The 25870-nt window shown below is 41.2% G+C and overlaps 1 protein-coding gene across 1 annotated transcript in view; it reads left to right on the forward strand.

The window, feature by feature from the left end:
* Positions 1 to 23092, forward strand: part of IQUB (IQ motif and ubiquitin domain containing) — a 63061-nt gene extending 39969 nt beyond the window's left edge. The window contains exons 4-12 of the mRNA XM_063445086.1: positions 105 to 280; positions 1575 to 1730; positions 6066 to 6276; positions 7730 to 7905; positions 9616 to 9786; positions 10733 to 10909; positions 12454 to 12702; positions 14152 to 14337; positions 22762 to 23092. Of these exons, the coding sequence (XP_063301156.1) occupies positions 105 to 280; positions 1575 to 1730; positions 6066 to 6276; positions 7730 to 7905; positions 9616 to 9786; positions 10733 to 10909; positions 12454 to 12702; positions 14152 to 14337; positions 22762 to 22935 (1676 nt within the window). The 3' untranslated portion in view covers positions 22936 to 23092. The remainder of the gene's footprint in view (positions 1 to 104; positions 281 to 1574; positions 1731 to 6065; positions 6277 to 7729; positions 7906 to 9615; positions 9787 to 10732; positions 10910 to 12453; positions 12703 to 14151; positions 14338 to 22761) is intronic.
* Positions 23093 to 25870: the final 2778 nt, after the last annotated feature.

A 25870-nucleotide genomic window follows, 5' to 3' on the forward strand; every position in this document is an offset into this window, starting at 1 on the left:
GTGATTAGTGAACAAGTCGCTCAAGTGTGAAATGTGATTCTTACATTTTTCTTTAGGTATCCGAAATGTTCTGTTTCATAAATGTGTCATAATTTTTTTTATAGGTGCAGAAACGTACCATGATCTGGTGGTTGAAATTGAAAGACTGAACTACCGTAAACCGTACCTCGGTGGATATCGCCATAAAGCGACTGGGGCTATTTATCACCACGCCGGCACTCAGACCGTGCCAAAAAAGAGGCCAGACAAAGGAATTGTAGTGTTCTGTAGGGACACACAAGTAAGGAATTCATATATTAAAGGGATACTGTAGTGCCAGCAAAACAGAGGTGTATTCCTAGCACTACCGATTCCTCTGGCTCCCCCCTTCCTCGCGCCCCCTCCCCTCCTCTGTCCCATGACGAGCTCCGCCCCCTCCTCCATCCCACGCGCATTAGACTTCCCAATAGGATGGACAGTCCCTATTTAGTACGGACAGTCCCTGTTTAGGAGACCCATATTGATTGTGTGTCTGAGTATTGCTATGAGCTCCACAGCAATAATACTCCAGTAATGGGTCTTTAAAATAAAAAAAGCATGTTTAGAAATCAGTCTGTGTAACTAAGATTCATTGATTTTGTTCTAAATTACATTTTCATTGCTTACATTGTTATTGGTAAGTCACCTAAAATGTCTTTGCCCCTGGCCTCACCCCCAATCACACCCTTAAAGTTAATTTGTCCATCTTTGTCCATTTGAAATGTTGGTAGGTATGGAACAGTGAAATGTTAGTCAGTAATAATGCACTGGCAATTGTAGAGGGTGCCCATTATTGGCTACAATAGCATAGGTGGAAGGATAAGTGATTTGGTGCCTTTTTCCTTCTGGGTTACAGTGGGCTACAGTTTGCAGTTCCAAGAGTTTCCTGTTTCGTGAATAACTCTGAGTGGGCGGGAATGTGAAAAAGTGCAGCACAACATTAATAACAAGTATCGCCAATTAGATAGATAACAGTAATAAAAATACCATCAGTGTGCAGCAAAGGAAAATGTGACTATATATTAGATACACTGCCTTTGCAAAAGCCAAAATGATACTTAATAATATTACGATGCTCTATACGGTGTTAACATGCAGAGAATATGGTGCCAAATTAAAGCTGCATAGCGCAAATATATACTATAGAGCTGTGCCAAAATGATATGAGGTACTCTGCCAGAATTTCCCCAGAAACTACCAGATAAACTGTGTTTTAGAATATAGATCTTTCCTGTGTATGTCTCTCACCCACATGTTCCTCTAGTCCAACTGATGTCAGTGAAACAATGTTACGTTGCTAACACCGTGTGAGAGCTGTTTGCTCACCAGGAATATATAGATCATGTAACTTTAGCAGAATTTAGAAACCATCAGTTCGAAACGTTGTTTAAGTGATCTTTACATTTTACTAGTGACATTTTGACGTGCTTTTTTGCTTCACTGTGGCAATATCCTGTTGATGTGATTCTATATTTATTTATTTATTTTTTGGCACGCACACACAGAGTCTTCAACGTATACACTCAGTGATATCTCTGCTTCTATTCCCCTTTCAGACTGTATTTGAAAAAAACAAGGCACAGCAGTCAAGGAACTCAATGTCAACTCAAATGACAAAAATTGGTTGCTATGTGTCAAATATAAGTGACAAATTGATACAGCCGAAAGAATATCTGACAGCCGACGAATTCCATGCGAGACGACTCAAAGCCGTAAGTAAAATACTTATTTTCAGTGACACATTCGAGACAAATGGAGCAAATAGATTCTATTGGTTTCCATAGACATTGCTGCACTATAGAACTTTGCTTGTTCTTGCACTTGGTTACATCCTGATAACTGTCCTGCAATATATTCTTGTTTTTTTTGGGGGTGTAGATTAGAAGCACAGGTAGCGAGATTTCATTGAATAACCCAAATTCAAGTTAATTTCCTACTAACATGTCAGGATTTAAAACCTCAAGTGATATTCACACCAAAAAGGACTATTTTGGGCAGACTTTCCTTTGAAAATCTATAGCCTGTCATGGCTATCTCTTGATATGTCTAAAGGAAGATGCCAAGTATGATACATTAATCATGCGTGCTTTAGGATTCAAATTCCGCTTGTGCTACAAAAGAACCAGCCCTTAATCTTTTAGAATTTAACTTCACACATCAACGAGGAGGATAGTGAGCAGTTTAATGTGACAGTTATGTTGACATTTTATGATGAATTTCCAGAACTCTCTTTAACTAGCCAGATGGCTCTCCAAATCTGCCATCTATCTTGGATTGTGCAAATTGGATGTGGAAACAGGCAGAAAATATGCAAAACATTGACATTCACATAAATTAAAGTTACAATTACCTATACATCTAAATTAAAATATGTTTGCTTGCCCATCTTGTACTCAAAGACTTGAAGTTGTTAGGTAGTTTAAATATTACAAACGATAGTCTCAAAGTCTTGACACATTATGTATTTTAGTTATAATTTCACAGAGACGTGCTCTACAATAGAGAAGACCTTAAGAAGATGGGCTACTACCGCCTAGGTTGTCCCTTTCCAGTGTTATAGCTCCAGAATGATTATACCTTCCTGCACGCAGTACCGCTCTCTAGACACGTGCAATTCGTTTCGGTCTGAATATGAATTAGGACGAATTTCGGTCAATTCGGACATTCGGGAACTTCCGAATGTCCGCATTGCCGAATTGCCGAGGTCCCGAAGCTCCGACATTACCGAATTTCCGAAGTGCCGAAGTTCCGAAGTGCTGAAGTGCCGAAGTTCCGAAGCACAGTATTGCCTAAGTACTAATATACTTACCCAGTGAAAGAAGAAGAATGTTACACTGTATACAATTTTAAATAAAAAGTATACAAACATAGCCAGGATTCAGCTGTAAGCATTTGCAACAATCAAGAAACATACATTCATATAAAATGTAAGTTACTTGGCCATTCAGTGTAATGACTGGAATGAATAAGTAGATAACTCCCTAATGCCCACGGTATTAGGGAGTTATCTACTAAAAGGCTGAAAGACCTAAATTGGTTACTTAGTATTAGTAAATTATGCCCCTACTCGCTATACCGCAAGTAGGGGCATGTCTATTAAACAGTGAGCAGCCTGAGGCTGCTCACTGTTAAAAAAAAAAAAGGTCCCCCTTCCCGAGCCCCCACCCTTGCTTTTAAACTAAAGGGGGACCAATTACCCCCCCTGGCCCCCACCCCTGAGCGGCGGGTGGGGGCCCTAATGTAAAATAATGGGTGGCCCTTTTGTCCTCCCCCCGGGCCCCCACCCCTGAGCGGCGGGTGGGGGCCCTAAATCAGAATTGGGGGGGCCTAATGTCCTCCCCCCTGGCCCCCACCCCTGAGCGGTGGTTGGGGGCCCTAAATACTAATAAGGGCAGGGGACCTAATATCCTCCCTCCCCTGGCCCCCACCCCTGAGCGGTGGGTGGGGGCCCTTCAGTAAAATAAGGGAGGGGGGCCTAATGTCCTTCCCCCTGGCCACCTGAGCGGCGGGTGGCGGGCCCTAAATCAGAATAGGGGGGGGCTAATGTCCTCCCCCCTGGCCCCCACCCCTGAGCGGTGGGTGGGGGCCCTAAATACTAATAAGGGCAGGGGACCTAATATCCTCCCTCCCCTGGCCCCCACCCCTGAGCGGTGGGTGGGGGCCCATCAGTAAAATAAGGGAGGGGGGCCTAATGTTCTTCCCCCTGGCACCTACCTCTGAGCGGTGGGTGGGGGCCCTAAATACTAATGGGGGGACCTAATGTCCTCCCCCCGGCCCCCACCCCTGAGCGGTGGGTGGGGGCCCCACAGTAAAATAAGGGGGGGACCTAATGTCCTCCCCCTGGCCCCCACCCCTGAGCGGTGGGTGGGGGCCCTAAATACTAAAAAGGGGGGAGACCTAATGTTCTCCCCCCTGGCCCCCATCCCTGAGCGGTGGGTGGGGGCCCTACAGTAAAATAAGGGGGGTGACCTAATGTCCTCCCCCTTGGCCCCCACCCCTGAGCGGCGGGTGGGGGCCCTAAATACCAATGGGGGACCTATTGTCCTCCCCCCGGCCCCCACCCCTGAGCGGCGGGTGGGGGCCCTAAAAAACAATGTCCCCCCCAGGTGACTAGGGGTCCCCAAACCCCTAGTCCCCCCCTGCCCCCAAATTTTTTTAACCCCCTACCTATCCCCCTCACCCTAAAAATAATGAGGGGGGGACTTTTAACTAAGTACCTGTAAAAAAAATAAAATAAAATTTACCATTCGATGTTTTCTTTCTTCTAAAATCTTCTTTTTTCAGCCCCTAATTTGGAATTTTCCCACGCTGTGTAATTTGACTCATAACACTCTGATTGGTTACTTAATCCACCAATCAGAGAGTTATGAGTCAAATTACACAGCGTGGGAAAATTCCAAATAACTTTCCCACGCTGTGTAAAATGACATAGAGCACTCTGATTGGTGGATTTCAAACCAACCAATCAGAAAGCTGTGACAGGTAAATGTAGAGACTTACCTGTCAGTCTCTTTATTTACCTGTCAGAGCACTCTGATTGGATGGCTTAAACCCACCAATCAGAGTGCTCTGAGCCTAATTGCAGGGTGGGGCAAGGCTTTATAAGCCTTCCCCCGCCATGCAGAGCTCAGTCTGCGCGGAGCCCTCCATGGGTGAAGAAGGATTTTTTTTTTGCGCTTGTTTTTTTTATTTATTTGTTTAATTGCGTCGGTTATTATGGTTTTTTATTTGCCCTTTTTTGGGGCTGAAAAAATAAGATTTTAGAAGAAAGAAAACATTGAATGGTAAGTTTTTTTTTTCTCTTTACAGGTTCTTAGTTAAAGATCCCCCCTCATTATTTTTAGGGTGAGGTAGGTAGGGGGATATTTTTTGGGGGGGAGGGGGTGACTAGGGGTTTGGGGAACCCTAGTCACCTGGGGGGAACACACATTTTTTTTAGGGCCCCCACCCGCCGCTCAGGGCGAGTATGGGCAAAATTTACTAATACTAAGTCATTTTTACTTAGTATTAGTAAATTTGTCTGAAAGACCAATTTAGGTCTTTCAGCCTTTTGGTAGATAACTTCCTAATACCGTGGGAATTAGGGAGTTATCTACTAAGCGGCTGCAAAAGAAGTCCCGAAGTCCCGAAGTCCCGAAATTCCGAAGTTGCCGAAGTTCCGAAGTGCCAAAGTTCTGAAGTTCTGAAGTGCCGAAGTTGCCGAATATCCGAAGTTGCCGAAGTTGCCGAAGTTCCGAAGTGTTGAAGTGCCGAATTGCCGAAGTCCCGAATTGCGAAAATTTAGAATTTTGGTATGCCGAACCGAAAATGTTCCCCATGCACATGCCTACCGCTCTCTCACCCAAGCACTAGTCGAGACTTAGTGAAGGGTGAAGAGGAACTGTTTTTATTTAGTCAAGCACACAGATTTATACCCAGACCCCCAGCATGGAGTCTCCATTCAACACCACACAAGCTTGCCAAGGCGTGTCTGATTGAGGTATAAAGTTCAGAGGGACGCTAGGTTCCAGAGTGCTGGGTAGAGTTCCCCGGTTACCTAAAAACACAGTGCTTTCCGTGGGTACATAGAGCTCACCCAAATCTTTGGTGTCATTCGATGCATTTTCACCTCCTCTGTTAACAATCCAAAAAGCATTCTGATTGAGGACCCTGGGACCGAAAGCGCTTCAGTTGAAGTTTTTGCAAATCGTGGTGACATAGAGATGCGACTTTTAGTTCCATGATGATTTAGGGTTACTCCCGAACAGGTTCACCATGGCTCAGTGGCCCTCATGGCGAAGAGTAGGCGGTTCTGGATGGCCAGAAAGTGGCACTGGGCTGGCAGACAGGGGCTGGAGGGTTAGTTCATAGTGTTACAGTCTTTTTAGAGGAGGTGCAAGCCTGGGGAGACCTGCAGTATCAGGTCACAGTAACAAATAGCAAAACTGCACAGACATGTCTCCCATGCCAATAACATGTCTCCCATGCCAATGACATGCCGAAGTTACACATAGGGAAAGTAGTAGAACACCATAATGCTGACATGATCTGATCCTCTGTTTATTCAGGTAATAGTGATACAGACCTACTTCCGCCGTTTCCTCGCCAAACAAGTGGTGCAGCAGACACGAGAGGAGAAAAGACTGAGGTTGGAATGGGAAGCGAAAGAAGAATTACGAAGAAAACGTGAGAAAGAAGAACGTTTGAGGAAGGATTATGAACGCAGAATGAATCCAAAAACAAAAGAAGATTTTGAACTACTCTACCATGCTCTGGAAAGTAGGTATTGTTGATATTCCACATCTTAAAATAAAGGTTTTAGTGAATTTTTAAGGCACACTTGTGTAAGTTTTGCCCGAGGAAACATGACCGTACTCTTACCAATATTTCTTTAAGTACTGGAGTACATAACAAAGTAATATATTTTCTTTGCAGAATGTGGGCATACTATCAATATAGGGTTAGAAAAGATACACATAGTTAGTATATGGATTGAGAGCTAATGGAGGAGAAGGGAAGATGGGGATATTCATGGTGGAGAGAGCTCGGGTGCTGTACAGCTGTCAGTATAAAGCCGTCATAGCTGTAGAATGTATCTCTGCATTTCCTTTCAAACAAAGGAGAAGAATCAGAATTGGCTGCAGAACGCTGCCATCTCTTGGTCATTGCAGGTATCGCAACAGATTGCTGCAAACACTTGACATTCAAGTGAGTAGTGTGAGGTCTGAATTGCTATTTTAGGGAATTACAATTTACAACTAACTAAATCCCCTCCTGTGAACATATCCCTTAAGGTATACAATTTTTGAACTGTCTACCAATGGACAATGCACAACATGAAATTCAGCATTTATTTATGTTCGTGGCACCACTTTCATGCAGCTGGATCTAACACTACATCTAATAATGATATAATACTATAACTGTTTTAATAGCATTCTCTAAGAACGTTTGAGAACTCCAAACCTGGAATGTAGTTTTCTTAGTAAATAGCACCATCTTTTTAAATACATTGATTAAACACATCTGCCACATTTGATATTTATCAAGGGAACACGGTGAAACCTGATTACAATTTGTCTGTGACATTGTATTCAATCACAAACAGTGAGTGGTCTCCAGTTTAGTTCGGAAAATATAGTTAAAGTCATTCAAATAAGCCCGACTTGCTGATTTATTTGAAGACAGGGAGATTGACAGAGTGTCCTAGATGGATAACTTTCCTTCTCTCCTACCCAGGATATCATGTCACAAGTTTGCGGGAAGCTTTGTAGTACAGATGCGATACTGTCATTCTGTGGGTCTGTGCAGCCATCTTGTGCTTGACGTTATTCAAAAATATTTCTCTCTGTTCCGATATGTGTGGTTAACAAGATATTGTTATTAAAGGCTGTCATGCACCAAGCAAGCAGCAGATATAAAAAAAATGAATATGTTACGAATATGTTAATATGTATCCTTATTGCATTGTTTATAAATGATTGTGTTAATGTATTATCTCTGTAGTGTTTTCAAAAATAGTTTGATTCTGTATATATTTTCATTTTATTTAAAATTTGTCTAAAACACCCTTCTATAGTGCGTTAGACGTATTACAGATTAAAGAAGGCCAGTGATAAAACACATTTGCACAAATATCAGGAATCATAATGTGTGCGACCTAACGCTGGGAATATGACTGTCGGTAAATGCTGTTCTTTACACAGTAATAATTGAAACTGGTTCATTATAGTATGGAGAAAAGAAGAAATTGAGTGTATTGATCAGAAGTACAGTGGTACTGAACGAACAGACGCTCTCTGTAATCTTCTGGAGCAAGAAACGCAGCTAATAGCCTCGATTGGACGCCATAAAATTGACGCAAGTGAAGATAACCAGAAAAAAGTCATACAACAACTTCTAAGCAAGGTCAGTGAAGTTTAACCTTATATAGTATAGGCCAGGGATAGGCAACCTTCGGCTCTCCAGATGTTGTGGACTACATCCCCCATAATGCTCTTACACCCATAATGCTGGCAAAGCATCATGGGAGGTGTAGTCCACAACATCTGGAGAGCCGAAGGTTGCCTATCCCTGGTATAGGCAAATGGTATGGATACAAATATGAATATGTCAGTGGAGGCTCATTCATAGCGACACTTGGGGCAGCGCCCCACTAGTTTTTATGTGGGGTAAATTGGCAGTAGTTTAGAAAAAAAGGGAAAGGTGTATCCCGCGCCTAGTATATTATATGTGCAAAAAATATATACATATGTTCTTAAATATATCAGGAAGGAGCTGAACCTCAGGATAAAAACAGAGAATAAAACACAATAGTGCAATACAGTAAAAAATATATTTTATGGTGGTGAGTACGGCTATATATAATCCACTCACATTTATATGAGCTATAACAGAGCTCAGCTGTGCAGCGCTTGGACGGTACAATCCCCGTCTTGGGATATGTTGTAGTATATGCGGGTGCTTCCAAAGTGCAGTATGCGTGGTATATGCAAACAAGAGGAAAAAAATAGCAGCCAATAGTGAAGTACGTCCCAATAATGGTGTAAATAACGAATAGTATTGTACTTACAATTACTAGAGCATGAAACCTGCTCTAGTGTGGACAGCTTAGGTGGTATAATCCCCACCAAGGATATACTGGATCCAGGAGGTAAAAGAATGAGTATAAAAAGTAACTTAAAAAGTATACTTTAATTTTAATACAATATAAACAAAAACCATAAAAGGTATAAAAAGTAATGTCCCACTTAACGCGTTTCGCCTCACAGGGCTTCTTCAGTCAGTTTAGAAACACTAAGATTATTTTTCTGAAAGGGGAGGGTGGTAAACTAAAAATATGGTGGGAAATTTGTGTATCTTTAATTCTGTAATAAGTTTCAGTACTGCAGGGCCCTCCCATCTTATTGGTAGCAGTTTGGGGAAACTTACTTAAGAGAATCTAGGTATGCCAAAAAATGGGGCTGGTTTGAAATCTGCCCTGTTTCAGCAGGTTCTGCACATGCCTAGTGTCCTTTAAGAAGACATTTCCGACATTTCCATTAAGTTGCCATGAGTGGAGGCATGCTATTGGCCTCTCTATTCAGGGTCCTTCACTGGCTGCTTATACATTACCATTCCTTGTGGTGGATCGATAGTGTATATGATCCCTTTATATCCTTTTTTTGTCAATTTTTTTATTATTTTTCTATTTTTTTGTATTTGATTGTAAATGAAATCAGCTGGTATAATGGTAAACCAGGTTTACAGAGTCACTTGAAACGTAACAAAAGTTGAAGGATCAGAGAGCACCCTGAAACGACTCTGAGCTGTGAGTGCACTGGCTTATAATTGCAGTGATTTACTAAAACCACACAGCTATAGACCAGCCCCACTATTTGGCAGGGGTTCATGGGCTATGATCATGTCCTGTATACCAGAAAGAGACACTCATGATTGGTGAGATCTCTGTCTGTGGAGGAATGAGCCTACCTGATGCTAATGTTAGCTTCTCTAAATTAAAGGCAAATATTTATAATTTTAGATTTGTTTTTTTATGTACTAAATTGAGGGATGAGGCTCTACAAGCGATACAACTTTTTTTTTATTTTGCTTGTTTTTTTTTTTTGTTTATCTCAGTGCTCCCAACCTAAGAGATGGAACGCATTTGATGGGAAACTGATTGAGATGGACACACCGTTCACCATCCGGGCGAGAGAGCTACGTGACATCTATAACAGCATTATCGCCAAAAATGTCACTCGTGACGAAAGGCTTGACGCGCTTTTGACTCTGAAACATACTGTGAAGGTGACATTCTTGCTTTATATTTTAATGGTACCCTGTGCATGTTTTGTAACCCTGTTTCACATTTCACTATTATTTAAAATTATAAATGTTTAAACACAGTTATGATTTTTTGTTCTTTTTTATTTGGTGATGATGTATTGCAACTTGTGGTCTTTATTTACTGCTTGTGTTCATTAAATGAATATCTGTGCGCATATATTAAAATATGCATTTATTTCCTTAGCAAGTACACACAGACGTTGGCATGGTTTAAAAATCAGATATTTCTTCAAAAGTGACGCATTATACTAGCGTTCCACTTTTATTTACAAGAGGGTTTTTGGTAATTATTGGTTTTAAAACATGTGTGATTCTATACAGTTTTTTTATAGCAAATTGAAAATAATACTGACTCAATTATGATATAAAGGAAATAATAAGATACATATTTATGGATGTAGAATATGTATAAGCTGTTTTGATTGAGACATTTTACAAACAGCTTTCAGCAGCAGTTCACATGAGAGAGAGTTTTTGATGGGTGGTTGGTGTCTTGATTTCAAGGCAATGCCTCTGAAGTGCTAACTTACTAGAACACGTTAGGGGAGGTTTTTCAAGGCAAAATAGGTTCTGTTTTGAGTTCAAAGTGCTAAACATTCTATTGGTTTCCATGGTGACTCCTCCATATTTAACATTTTGCCCCAGAATAACACCTGTTTATCCCTTAATGGCTTCCGGTTTTGCAGTAAGAGCAGTGCTCAACTTGTACTGTAACTCTTGAGGCCAAAATCGTCCTGCATTCTCCCAAATACGTGTTTGTGGTTTTTCAGATATAGTTCTTTGTGTGTACTGTTGCTTAGTACTATACTAGCATTAGAGAGGGTCCGCATCTTACGACCTAATCATTTTATTGCCATATCTCATTGTTTAAGTATGATTGCACTGAACTTTTATTTTTTCCCCCCAGGAGCATGACTGTAAATTAACGCAGGAGATTGTTGAGCTGATTGACAGGGAGGCTGATCTTTTGATGCGCGGGGTTCAGGATTGCAACTTGGATGGACTGCGGAGAAGAATATCCACGCTTTTCCTGCAATATATAAAAGTTCCGACCTTTAACCCAGAGGTTGCCAGACTGCTGAAGGTATTAATGTTTTATTCTCTTTTTATTTGACTTACGTTAGCCAGTTCTAGATTGTCCGTGATTTTAAATGGGAGCGTAATATGACCCACAGCGCCCTGTCCGGCAGCCGTTAGGGGATTGTAGTGCAGCCATTGGTAGTTAGACAAGATGAAAGACAGGACAGGCAGTAGAAGCCCCTTCCCCCTACTTCACATGCACCTGTGGCGGTGAGGAGGATTTGGATAGCATTCTCACCTTAATAATGGTTTGTTCAATGCATTGTTAATCTATACATTAAAGCACTGTGACTTTAATTATTTATTTATGGCACTTTATTTTTTTAATTGTTTTTGCTCACATACTTTAAATAATATATATTAACAATGCACTTACAGGGAGTAAATTTAATGCAATTTAATTTATATTAATTTCCAAATGATTTTTTCTACAGACATCACCGTTATTATATATGGTATTTTTTGTTGATAAATCATATGTAAAGCTTTTATAACAATATCAAATCATTGGGAAAACATATTAAATCACTGCCATAATTAATTGCAGCATAACATTGCACATAAAGTGCCTGGATTGGACGTTTAACGCTATTTACAGATAGGGTTAGAGATAATATGGCAGTAAGATTGAGTCTCTGCTAATAGTTTCTTATTGGGATTGGACTTACCTTACAGTAAACACTGTGTGTTCTGGAACTGTGACCACATTCTATAGTATGAACAGGGATGTATTTACCACAAGGCAAACAAGGCATTTGTCTAGGGCGGCACTTTCAGGGGGGGCGCCAAGAAACGCCATACAAAGCTCCCAGACAAATGCCTTGTTTGCCTCATGTTCTGGGGCTGTCCACCTTACTGTGAGTAAGTGAGTGTAGCTGTCAGTGTGTGTCTGTGAGTGAATGAAAGTGTGTGTGTCTTTCAGTGAGAATGGGTGTGCCTGTGAGTGTGTCAGTGTGTGTATGTCATTTTATGTGTATCTGAGAGTATGTGCCTGTTAGTGTGTGTCTTTCAGTGAAAGTGTGTGTTGGTTAAACAGTGTGTGCCAATGACTGTATGTGTGTGCCAATGACTGAGTGTATATCAGTGCATGTATCAATGAGGGCAAGTGTCTGTCAGTCAAAAAAGTGGCCTTGACACGAATTGGGGGGGCAAATTTTGATTTTGGGGGTGCCCGAATTTAGTCGTGCCTAGGGCAGCACAAATACAAAATACACCACCGAGTATGAGAACTTTAAAACATTTAAAAAAAAAATGTAATAAAGAGAATTGGACAACCAGAGAGCTCAAAATAATGTCTGGAATATGTACAGTTTTGTCCCATCTGTGAAAGTCGGGAGTTGAGGTTTTGTGAATTTTACTTGTGTGTTCTAATTCTGAGGACACAAATAGTATGTGACCAAAAATAACAGACATGATTTACTACCAGTATGGCTTGACAAGGGAGTGATTTGTTATGAGGGGCATACAATTCACTCGTTAATGCTTATGTTTTTAAATGTGTTTTTTTTTTTGTGTTAATATATATCTTTTTATTTTTATTTTGTTCAGGTACCTCAGGACTATTCAGTTCTCCAAAAAAACATTTACTTCTGCCCCAGTTGCAAGAGCTATCTACCGTCTACTGAGTTTTCTCTTTCTGCCAATGCACACACTGTAGGCAGATGCCGCAAATGTTCCAAGTTAGATAACGAAGCTCGGAAACGGGAAGACTTCACCAAATATAAAGCTTTACTCAAACAACTTAAGAAATCAGAAACAGAATATGACGATGGAGCTAGAATAGCATATTTGTTGCAGGTAAAAAAAGAAAAACGATTGCTAAATCGATCATTTGTTGATCTAAGAAAAACAAATAAACTAAACGTGTGCTTTCTGTGTATACTACCTGCTCAGGAGGAGCAGAGAAGAGATCTGTGCCACAAATTCACAACTCACTTCGTCCCCTGTTAGGGGAGTCTCAGGGATGTAGAAACATTAGGTGGGTTCTATTGTTAAAGGAATACAAAGCTGTATTCCCAACACTAATGGGTCCCTCTGCTCCCTTCCCCTCCTGTGTGGTTCGCAAAGGGTTAAATAATCCTTTCTTTCACTCACCTTATTCCAGGACTGAAGTCCCTCTCCACCTCCTCTGATGTCAGCGCCGAGGGGGATCGTAATGCGCATGTTCAGAGAGCTGTGTATGCATTAGTTCTTCTCCATAGGAAAGCACCGAATAATGGCTCATTATTCATATGGCTCATAAGTGCTTTCCTATGAGGGATTTGAAGATGCTCAGTGTAAGGGCATCATCATCGTCTCCAAAACTGCAGGAAGCGCCTTAAGTGGATAGAGGCAGTCTTATCCCTACAATATAAACATTGCAGTTTCTCTAAATCTACAGTGTTTTACATTAAACGGTTAAAGGAACTGAATCATTAGACCCTGACCTCTTCAATGAAATGAAACGGTTTGGGCTTTTATAGTGTCCATTTAAGGACGGGTATATTAATGAATCACCCCCTTTTTGCATGGATTATAAGGGGCTTCTCTAAACTATGAATTGTGGAGAACTGAGAAGGTAATGGCACATTTTAGATCAACAGAGTTGGAGAATGTTTTCAAATTTGGCTAAAATCTGCAATTCTCTTGTTGGTTGTCAACACTCCACGGTTTAGTGGGCCGATATAAACTTTTACCACAGGACAGAGAGGATTTGCCATTAATTTTTTCCAGTTACTTTATCTCCGGTAGCTTCTTTCCTCCACATCTCATTTCACTGATTCCTAAATTCCATTATCCTCTTGGTGTCTTTTCCAATTTCTTTCTCCCCCAGCCTCCCCGATTTTAATGATTTTCCAAGGAATCTGTTGAGAATATTGAGGGAATAATGTCAGAGATCTATTCAATGCTTTCATTCGACATTTTAAATCTATATAGTGTAGTAAAAATGAACGAATAATAACATAATTGGTTAAAACAAATGGGTACAAATGGAAAGATAAACGAAGTAATAAGACATGTAAATAAATATGTTTAACATTCAGGGAAGTGTTAATGAATTTTACTTTTATTTTTTCTAAAACTAAAACTTTGGCCTCGATTTAAAAGTTAGCTGGAAAAACTTTCTAAATGATTTATCTAAGAATTAAAGTCTACTGGGATTTTTGTAGATAAATAATTTGGAAAGCTTATTAAATCAAGCCTTTATTTATATAAACATTGCATATATATATTATTGTAAACAAATAGTGTATTATTTTATTGCAGCAACAAGACCTCCAGTATCTTGTTGAGAATATCTGGAGTGGTCACTCCGTACTGAGTGCCTTCGATGACCTGTACGAATTAGCGATGGTGAGGTGGGACAAATATTACGAATGGTCTCCGTGGAACTGCATTCTCCTAACCAAAGATGAAGCGGCTGCCCATCTCAAGCTTGCCAATGCAGAGCAGGTAAGAATTATTTAGCAACGTGTCCTTTAGAAACCTCCTGCCTTGCTTTATCACAGGTGAGTTACTCTTACAGCTCAATTCTTTTCAGTCTGCTGGTTGCGCCCAAGGATTTGAAAATCGAATTGAGTGTGACAGATTGGTGGGGAGGGTGAGTGCGGTCATGCCAAATTATATATGCTTCAGTAATCAATGAGTGAAGTTATATTTTTGCATACTTGTATGCTGGTAACATCATTACAGATCTACTAAGGTTACTTGGAAACCACACGCAAAAGATTAAATGAAAAACAAAGTTTAAAAGTAACATATGTAAATGTATTTACTAAACAGTGAATCTTTGTTGGAATGCAAACTAGATTATACAATTTAGTAGAATATTTTGAATATTTTTTTTTCCAAAAGCATGTATTTTGGTCTAAAGTTTGGAAGCCAATTAGCTATAATTCACTGTTTACTGACTAGATGTAAAATGTAATTGTTAGAATTTTTGAAAATGAAATAAAGTATCACTGGGTGAGAATAATATTGTGAGCTGCCTGCACCGTCTGCTGTAATACACACATTATGCCAATAGATGGCATTGCAAAATGACCTATTGAACGTTTTAATTATTAAACCAACAGGAAATGTTGTTTTCTTGGTCTTTCTTTGTCCTTAATATTAAATAGGCTGGAATGGATATCTGGTTGTATCGTACATTGCCGACATTAGGTACGTTAGTACTTTATCACTAGTCGCTGTATTTAAATAAATTCCTCCCACTTTTCGAAATCTAGGAAGGAAAGTAAAGAGTGCCTGGTAGCAGCATTATTCACTAAAGCGAAAATTCAAAATGATATCAAAGTGAATTTAAGATTTAAGCCCAAAGTAGTCAAATTGGAATCATAGCTGACTTAGAGAATGTTTCCAATTCGGCTATTTATACCTGAAATTTGAATTGTCACTTTAGTGATAACCCTGCAGGTTTCCAGCCAGGCTTTTTGAAGGGATTTTCTCCCAGATGTGGATTTATTTAGATCCGAGTTCCCATATATCCCCCCCCCCCCCGCAGTATATGAATGCTGTATACACAGGGCTGCATTCCCTGTGGGGTCCATCAAAATGTTGAATAAATACTTATCCCTCAGCTCTAAAAATGTGCTAACTATCTGGAAACAAACATTTCTAGGATTATTTTAAGGGTTAATTTTCTTCGTTGAGACTAAGTATCAGATCTGCAGACAAACAAGGATTTATTTACCTAACAAACAGGCAGAAACCTACATCATTTACATAACTATCAACATTGCAACAGAAGCAAAGAGGTTTACATCTATTTCATGGCTTGTGGCCTGCAGGCAGGGCTGTTCCTGGTCAACTGGGGTATTTTATGACCAAACCAAGTGACGTCAGCCATTCATGAAACTCACTTAACCTTTGATCTCACAGATATACATTGTCTATAAGCAGTGTTTGTTTTTGGGGACACAGTAAGGGTTTCTGGGAGTTGTCACTTACCTATTTTCTTTTCACTGTAAAATGTAAAACAGCTGAACTCAAACTTACAGAAATGCGTGCATAAGTTATGGCATAGACATTTAGAATAATATTTTTAGTCAGCTAGTAGTGATATAGGGGTAATGTGTGTCACCACTCAAGAACACACAGGGTTTTAGCCCTTAAATGAATAGAGATAATGAGGGGGGAGTGGGGAAACTGCAATTAAAATTAACTTTTAGTTCTAAGATTAAAAAAATGTTGTATCATTCCCTAGTTTAGGGATACTAAAACACTGGTGTACAATGAAAGGAGTATATACTCAAAGACAGAACGACACAAAAAACAAAAAGTAATACTTCTGGTTAAGATACTATGTACATCAGAGAGAAATAGTAAGTATTGCAGAATCTCCCCAAAGTTGCAGTATCTAATAACACTGTACTTGATGATTCTCCAGGTATTGCTGAGTGATTCGATATAGAAGCTGTTACCTGGTGATTGAGTCTCTGCCAGAGCAAAAAAAGTTATAAAGAGTATGGGGATCTCATAAGTCTATAGCCTATAGTACCATGAGTTCTAGGCCAGTGCCGGTTGGTCCCTGTTACAGTCTAAGTATTTCCCAAACTACTTGTCCCTACGCATTTCACAGCCGGCACTTGTTTCCTCCTTGTTGTTATCCGGAGATAGAAGTATAGAACAGCTTGTAATACAAGTAGTATAATGCCCCACATACTGTTATTGCTCAGGGAGAGAACGTAAATATAAAAAGTAACCAAAACGAAGTAAAACTGATAGTGCTGAGTTGGTCCCTAATGAACCAGCGGCAAAAATAATTCTAAGTTAGTCAAAGAGGCAATAGTGAAATCTGATGGACCTCTGGTTCAAGAGCCACGTCAATATACACCCGACACGCGTTTCACCTGGCAACCGTTAGCCGGGACCATCAGCAGTGTTTTAGTATCCCTAAACTAGGGAATGATACAATATTTTTGAAGGAAAACATTGCTGCCATGACTGAAAGTAAAAAAATCAAAATAAAAGTTAAATCTCCGCCATAAGCCCCGTACCCATTCCCACTCATTGTATGGCGTCTGTGGGCACTTTGAACCATTTTTCTGTCACACGTGTTGGGGTGGTTTATCAAGGTCGAGGTTCTTCCAACCCGCTTAGCCAGACCTCTATTCAGGTGTACGGATAATGCAAAAATTACACTTCCAAATTATTAAATGTGAATCCTTTAAACATGGGTTTGCCCCACCGATTTTTGCATACATCCCCCCTCAAAAATAGGAACTGGATGGGAAGATCCCCAGGTAACATCACATGCATGCATCATTGATGAAACCCATAATGGGTGGAAAATGGGTGGTCCACCTGCTGAGGAGTCATATTGGTCTGGTCTCAACGTATGCCAGGCTGACTGATAGCCTCCATGCTGGGTCCACACACAAAGCGCGCTGTTGATGCTATCTCTGCATGGTCCTAGTCCCAGCCAGACAGTGTGATCATGTCTAATGATGTGCCTGCACTGTGTTGCCTGGGGAAAGTTCACATCCAGGGACACCATTGCTCAAATTCGTGACTGTCCCGCTGAAAGTTGGGATAGTTGGAAATCCTTACTTTTATTGACATTTTATTCTACAGCAGCTGAAGTGCTGAACATTGCCTGTACCTAGGTCATTCCAGCTACTATGGAACACCACACACCTATACGCACAGACATGGGGATTCACAGCCCACTCTCACACGCACAGTGGTGGGGCAGCAGTTCTGGTGGTATGTTACATGGACCCTGCATTTCACACTATGGTGTCATTCTGTGAATTACAGTTTGTAATTCACTGTGTGACATCATACTGTGCATTACTCAGTTTGATAAAATGCCTGTTAAAATAATCAGATCATGTACGTTACTGCAAAACAAGTCACCAGTTTATATTCTAGTGCAGTCTAATGCACGCTAGATTGACTTCACGTAGTTATATTGGAAGGAAACTTTCATAAAAGATGACATGTCCCAGACAGTACTTGTCTAAGGGGAGTGAAATGTTGATGTAAAGCATTGAACTGCTGTGACTTGAACATACTTTGTCATTTCCTCTACCAGCTTGTCAGCTTGTTCTCTAACATAGAATAATGCTAATTACTGTGCGTTCTGCTTTGGCTGTGTCTGATTGTATGTCTGGGTTTAGCATATAAAAGCCACTTTGTGAAAACTCGTACTGTTCATTTGTCATTGCTTATAGTTTGCTACACTTAAGGGGGGATCTTAATAGGAAACTGTAAGCAACAAAGTAACAATAATGCAGATACAAACGAACAATAAAAAAATAAAATAAAATAAAATAGGAAAACATATACTCCTGTCCTAAAAAGAAATTGCCCACCCCTAAATATATAAAAAAAACTACCGCTTCCTAAAAGAGGATATACGCTATGGAACCATACCTACTGGTAATAAGTCCAGGAGAGAGGCACATTCTGTCCTACTATAGATTGAATGTCCACAATTTACAAATAGGTTCCGGTTGGCAAATTTCAATCGGTAACTGAGCGATGACAGAGCCTGAAATCAGGAATGCCGAGACTGTATTTATTTACTACATTATGAAATGTCTTCTAAAATCTATTATTATGAATAAAATAGCGGTCATTCTTAGCCCCATTTCTCGATCACCTTCATGTATTTGTGGAGATATCAAGCATTATGGCTGTAGCAGCATTATAGAAGATGTAGTCAGGGCCGGATTAAGAGCACAGTGGGCCTGGTGCTGACAATTATGATGGGCCTAATTACGGAATCTTATCGACCAAAAACACTAAAACAGTCATACCTCCCAAGCGTCATGTATCTGATGGAGATGGTGTTGGAGGGAAACTCATAGGATGCAGCTATAAGAAAACACATACCCTATGCTAATCTCTCTAATTTATGTTTTCATCTTTCAAGTAAATCCATACCCCCTAACAGCAGTGTCCAGTGAAGCAGGAAATCAATAGGCGCGGTAAAAGGGTGGGCCACTGGTGCGAATCACGTGACCAGACCTGCCAAAAGGGGTGAAAATGCCCAAAAAGGGGGCATGTTTGTCCAAAGAATTGGAAGGCCAGCCTGGCATGAATGCATGTCAGGCTGCCTGCCAATCCTACAGGCTGTCCAACTAAGGGCATACTATGCAGGCAGCACCTTGAGCTTGACATAAATGCATCTAATGATGCGCTCACTCCATGCTTTCTAAGGACTGTACCCTAGCACTCGCTGGTCCACTAGTCTCCTTACCTTCTTACTAGCAGGCAGAAGTTCCTGGTATATAGTCTGAGACAGAGAAAATGTGTATGCAGTGAGTGTAGAATAAAGAGGACATGCCACAGTGTTAGAGAGACCAACATTTGCATTATCTAAACTAATTTTATTGTCAGCCAGTCCACGCAGGTTTTGTTCCCATGCATCCCTCTTAAGCTTCCAAACTTAAAGGGACACTATAGTCACCAGAACAACTACAGCTTATTGTATTTGTTCTGGTAAGTAGAATCATTCCATTCAAGCTTTTTGCAGTAAACACTGTCTTTTCAGAGAAAATAACTCCACTGGACGCTCCTTAGATGGCTGCTAGAGGTGCTTCCTGGGGCAGTACTGCCTAGTGTGCAGCTCTGCCATTCAGTGTCTCCACCCTCTGCATGCAGACACTGAACTTTCCTCATAGAGATGCATTGATTCAATTTATCTTTATGAGGAGATGCTGATTGGCCAGGGCTATGTTGGACTTGTGCTAGCTCTGCCCCTGATCTGCCTAGTTTACAGTCTCAGCCAATCCTATGGGGAAGTATTGTAATTTGCTCAGACCGCCACTTCTGATGATGTCAGCAGACAGTCTGTTCACAGAGCCAGCAGCTGCAGACTTGAATACAAGTCATATTTTATTATATTTAGGGAGGCAAGAAGGGACCAGGGTGGTGGTTTTAACATACTAGGGTCAGAAATACATGATTGTGTTCCTGACCCTATAGTGCTCCTTTAAGCAAGAGTATGTGAAGAGTAGTTAAGGTTGCCACCTTTCTTGGAAGAAAAATACCAGCCTTAATCATTTGTATAATTAATTAGTTAAGCATGACATCACGTGATGTAAATCACAAGGATTGACATCAGAGAAAATTCTGTAAAATCACCAACAAACTACTCACAGTTTGATTCTGCTGTATAGATGAATTGCTCCCAGTGTCTCCCTGTCTCCCAGTGTCTCAGTCACGCAAGTCACCCAGTGTCTCAGTGTCCCTATGTATCACAGTGTCAGTGTCCCCATGTCGCCCAGTCCCCTATTTTCCAAGTGTCTGTGTACCCATTTCTCCCAGTGTCCCAATGTCTCAGTGTGTCCCCAGGTCACTAGGATACTGGGGACACAGTGAGACCCGGGGACACTGAGAGACCCGGGGACACTAGAGACACGGGGACACAGAGACATGGGGACACTGGGAGACAGGGGGACACAGAGACATTTAGGGAAACTGGGAGAAATGGGGACACTGAGACACTAGGGACTGAGACACTAGGGACACAGAACTGGGAGACATGGGGACACTAAGACACTAGGGACACAGAGACATGGGAACACAGACACTGGGAGACTAGGGGACACTGGCTGGGAGACAGACACTTGGGGACACTGGGAGACATGGGGACAGTTGTGGACATAGACATGAGGACACTGGGACATAAAGGGACACATGGGGTCACTAGGCACACAGAGACATGGGACACAGACACTAGAGACACTGGCTGGGATACACTGGGAGACATGGGGACATAGTGTCTCTGTGTCCCAATGTCTCAGTGTCTCCCAATGTCCCTATGTCTTACAGCATCCCCATGTGTCTCAGCATTCCCATGTGTCCCGGTGTCCCCTAGTGTCTCAGTGTCCCCATGTTTTCCAGTGTCCCCAAGTGTCTCAGTGTTCCTAGGTTTCCCAGTGTCTGTGTCCTAGTGTCTCAGTGTCCCCCAGTGTCTGTGTCCCCTAGTGTCTCAATATGTCCCCTAGTGTCTCAGGGTCCCCTAGTGTCAGTGTCCCCATGTGTCCGTGTCCCCTAGTGTCTCAGTGTCCCCTAGTGTCTTAGTGCCCCCATATGTCCCCTAGTGTCTCAGTGTCCCCTAGTGTCTCAGTGTCCCCATGTGTCCTCTAGTGTTTCAGTGTCTCCATGTGTCCCTGCTGCCTTTCCCCCCATCCCTCACTTACCTGAGCTGCTGTCTGGACTCTGTGCTGTGTTGCTGCTCCCACCAAGATCAGTGAGTAGTAGAGAGGCAGGGAGGGATATGCTGTAACTTCCTATCCCTGCCTCTCTCCACACACAGTAACCCCTACTGGCCGGTGCTGGTATTGCAGAGTAATCTATTTATTTTCTCATTTATTCTGAGAAAAATACCTGCATTTGTATTGCTGGTATTACTGCAATACCGACAGGGCCAGGCAGCCTCAAATACCGGCTGTGCCAGTAAAATACCAGTCAGGTGTCAAACCTAAGAGTGGTGTGGTAAAAAAAAAAATTTTTTATTTTTTTTTAAATGGGCCTATTCCATGGGCCTGGGCCTGGAGCTGCAGCTCCACCAGCCCCTATGTTAATCCGGCCCTGGATGTAGTCCACAACTTTGGGAGTGCCGGAGGTTGCCATCCCTGGTCTAGAATCATAACTTGATATCATTTCAAAGGACAGCCATGTGCCCTGTTCCATAGGAACATTTAAAGAGACTCTCCAGGCAGAGTCTTTTACTCACCTGGTTCCAGCGCCGGGAGCCTCGTGAAGCCGCGCCCCCTATTTAGTCAAAATGACGAAATAGGCGGGCGCGAGCAGGGAGCAATCAGAAGCTTCCATTTAGAAGCGTCATTGCTCCCTTTGTGCGCATGCGCGGCTTTGCCGCACATGCGCACATACTTCATAGGGCGGCATTCATGCCGCCCTCTGAAGTACTGAGTGCACTACCGCGCATGTCTTTGCCCGCCTCCTCTCCTCTCTGACAGGCTGGAGAGAGAAGGCACGCACACAGTGCCTTCTTTCTCCTGCACATGTCAGACATATTTTAATACGTCTGACGTGTACAGGGCCTTTTTAGGGCCCTGCATGATAGGAAGTCCTTCTGGTGGCCGTCTGAGTGACAGCCACTGGAGGTATTCGTATCAATCAATGTAAACACTGTATTTTCTCTGAAAATACAGTGTTTACATTAGATTGCCTGCAGTGAGCTAGAGCTCACCTGAACAAATACATTAAGCTGTAGTTGTTCAGGTGACTATAGTGTCCCTTTAATCTGTCTGTGGACTGAAATTAGGATATACCTGGCTGCTGTGTTAATCTTACCCGATGAACCCTTCTATAGCTGTCCTAGAACCATTACTGAGGTAGAAAGATTTAAAGGAACACTCCAGCCTGCTGTAGTTGTTATGGTGCCAGGAGTGCCCTGTGCCCCCACTCCCCCCCCCCCCCCCTCCACCTCCTCCATTTTAACTATTTGCAAATGGTTTGGCAAGTTGCCTGGGGTCTCCCCCGTGCAGATCACCTCCTCTTTGGGAGACGGAACAATCACTTTCAAACCCCTGGCAATGTTTCTCCTCATGCAGCTGTCTGCATACAAATCCATGGGATGTAAATGAAAGATCCCGTGGGGACTGAGGTCATTCATTCTGACAGAAATAAAATATTCAAGGAGTCCGTGTCTTGTTATGTACGTATTATACAAAAAAAGATTGGATATTAGGATATTTTCCTTTGTAACAATAATTTAACATTAGTAACTTGGTGGTCTGTATTACGTACCTTGTAGACTTGTTTATAGCATTTCGATAGCATGTGTACATATTTAATCAACACATTTCTTTTTCATTTAAAAATAATGACCATTTTTAATTCTAATTTAATATCGAAAAAAATGTAATATGTATATATTTTTTTCTCATTTTACAGGCTTATAGTATTGTTTTTATTAAAAAGATCAAGCACAGGCATACTCTTGCCAGGAACTATTTTGCGCAGATTGAAGAGATGGCACCATTCCTAGGTGGGGAGCGAGCGAATCCGAAGGCTACAATTAATGATTTGATTACTGGCAAAACTATGACAACAATTCCCCACGTTTGACCTCCGTTTAATCATCTTGATCTGCCTATTTTTAACTTAATTCCACATGTACTTTCATCCACATTCATATACCGAGCAAAGCATTGGGTTCCATTAATATCAGATATGTTACGTTTAATTGTTTTGTAGCACAATAAACATAAAGTATTGTGCGGAATTATGATGTTTGGGGGTTTTGTGTTGTTTTGCACAAATAGAAATTATTGTCTGCCATATTTTGTTTATTTTTAACATTTTATTATTTTACGTAAAACAAACAAATTAGATGGTTCTCGGGGTTACGTAACTTTGTAATGTATATTTACATTATATGTAACTAGTTTCTTAATATACACTATAAAGCAAAATTATACTATACTAAAAAAAATATTAATAGTCCTAAGTACTAATCACTAATCATTCTGATCACAAGGTTAATACTGTGATCAGCACTAAAAAGGTTAGCACAAATTGAGTTTGTTTCCCCCCCACACACTTTTTAGCAGTTTTTCATACACAGTAGCAATGACCTCTCTGCCTCTCTCCCTCAAATCATAGTGCGAAAAGAGAGGGGCAAAGAACGATGTATCAGTCAATGTTACAATTCATTAGCTGAGACATTGTAACAGTAATTGCATTGACAGGCTGTCACCACCATCACGTCTTGAATCGCTGCCATTGGCTGCAGGGGGCAGTCTGGTTTGCCAGGCACACCCCTAGGTGGTGATTGAAGGGTTGGGAAGGAAGGGAGTTTGAAGGGAGGGTTAGATCATTAGGGATTGATATGCCATCCTAACGGTGTTAAAGCCCTCCTACTGTAGGACGGCATAGCACGCCCTAACAGCGTGATGGGGTTAAACTACCATAAATGTGTTTCAGGCTGTGTAAACAAGATACATTGTCCTTGCTCTGAATTACATTTTAGTTACATAAATAGTTACTAGTAACTAACCTAAAATTTCTCAGAACAGCCTGTCGATGGAAATGTTGGGAAGTATGTGTCTATGCCAACTGTCATGTACAGCTATTTATAAATTACGATTGGCTGAGACACACCCTGGTTTGTTTGGAGCTAACTGCAAAATGCATACATTTCTATAGAATATATGAAATGTAGTTCAACTCCAGCATTGGTTGCCACATTGTCACTTATCTATGTGTTCCTTAAAGGACCAGTGAAGTCAACCAGGCCTCTCCATCTCAATGAAGTGGCCTGGGTGCAGTGGTCCTGACATTTTAACCATTCAAGATAAAACATTGCCGAAACCACAATGTTTACCTTGAAGGGTCAAACACATCTCCAGTGGTTGTTACATTGACTAGCACTGGAGGCTCTTCCACCGCACTGACCGAGTAAAACTCAGTCACGTGATGTTACTGTCCCCATAGGAAAGCCTTAATTCAATGCTTTAATATGGGGAATCTTGGATGCATGAGCGGCACTTCCTGCGCATGCACATCACGCCCTAAATGCACCTTTTTGAGAAACATTGAATTGGACATTCGCTGGAGGAGGCCATGTCACCTTCCTGATGTCGTGAGAAGAGGAGAGTTAAGCAACGTCGATGGAGCCTCATGGACAAAGGTGAGAAAAAAGCTTTATTTTATTAATTAATATGGCACACACTCCATAACTGAATACTTTTCTAGCAATCTACTTCGTTACCCCTACTTTTACCTTTTGTGTCACTTTACCCCACTCCCTCTAGCATGTAAGCTCATAGAGCAGGGCCCTCAATCCCTATGTTCCTGTGTGTCCAACTCGTCTGTTTACAATTATGTGTCTGTTAGTCCACCCATTGTACAGCACTATTTATAAATAATAAAATAATAATAATAATAACTAGGGACAGGCATACTAGTGTTAGGAATACAGGTTTGGGGTTCTACTGTTTTTAAAGGACACTCAAGGGGTGAAAGTGATCCACCTTTTTAATGAGTTATACAGATATACAAGGATACCTTTAATGTCGCTGCTGCTTCTGCTAATACACTGGTAGCTAAAACAACCAAGGAAGATGCTCTATCAGTCTCGCATTCTGGTCATATGAATTTTCATGTTTTCAGGTAGTTGCTGGGATACATAGTTCAGCCCTAGCCACAGTTTCCTTCATTCGATCTTTTGGCTGCTATTAGCATGTTTACAGCTTTGTGTAATCTGCTAAGTAACCAGTTGAACCTGTATGTTGCAACTGATGGAAAGGTAGGTATCTGTGTGGCATGCACCAATTATGACACTGATCCAGGGGGCCAATATTTAGCTGTAGTGATGTTTACAAAACACTGAAGTTAAAGGGACACTATAATCACCAAGACATCTTTAGCCCAATACAGCCATTTGAATGTATAGATCATGCTCCTGCAGTCTCAATGCTCAATTCCCTGCCACTTAGGAGTTAAAAACTTTGTATACTCAGCCCTAGCCACACCTCTCTGCATGTGACTTACACAGCCTTCCTAACACTTCCTGTAAAAGTCATCTAATGTTTATACATCCTTTATTGCAAATTCTGTTTAATTTAGAATTTCTTATCTCCTGCTCTTTTAATAGCTTGCTGGACCATGTAGGAGCCTCCTGTAAAGTTCCATTTACAGAGCAGGATATATAAACTTTTAAAGCAAATTACATCCAATTGAAACATTAAACCATTTTTTTTTGTCATGCAAGCTGTGTAAGTCACAGCCAGGGGAGGTGGCTAGGGCTGCATAAACAGAAACAAAAGTAATTTAACTCCTAAATGGCAGAGAATTGAGCTGTGAAACATCAGAGACTTAATCTATACACCAAAACTGCTTCAATAAGATAAAGTTGTTTTGGTGACTATAGTGTCCCTTTAACCCCTTAAGGACCAAACTTCTGGAATAAAAGGGAATCATGACATGTCACACATGTCATGTGTCCTTAAGGGGTTAAGAGCATAACTGTGACACTAGCATTCTTTGTACGCATTCTTTT

Source organism: Pelobates fuscus, chromosome 3 (assembly GCF_036172605.1).
Source record: "Pelobates fuscus isolate aPelFus1 chromosome 3, aPelFus1.pri, whole genome shotgun sequence".
Taxonomy (NCBI): Eukaryota; Metazoa; Chordata; class Amphibia; order Anura; family Pelobatidae; genus Pelobates; species Pelobates fuscus.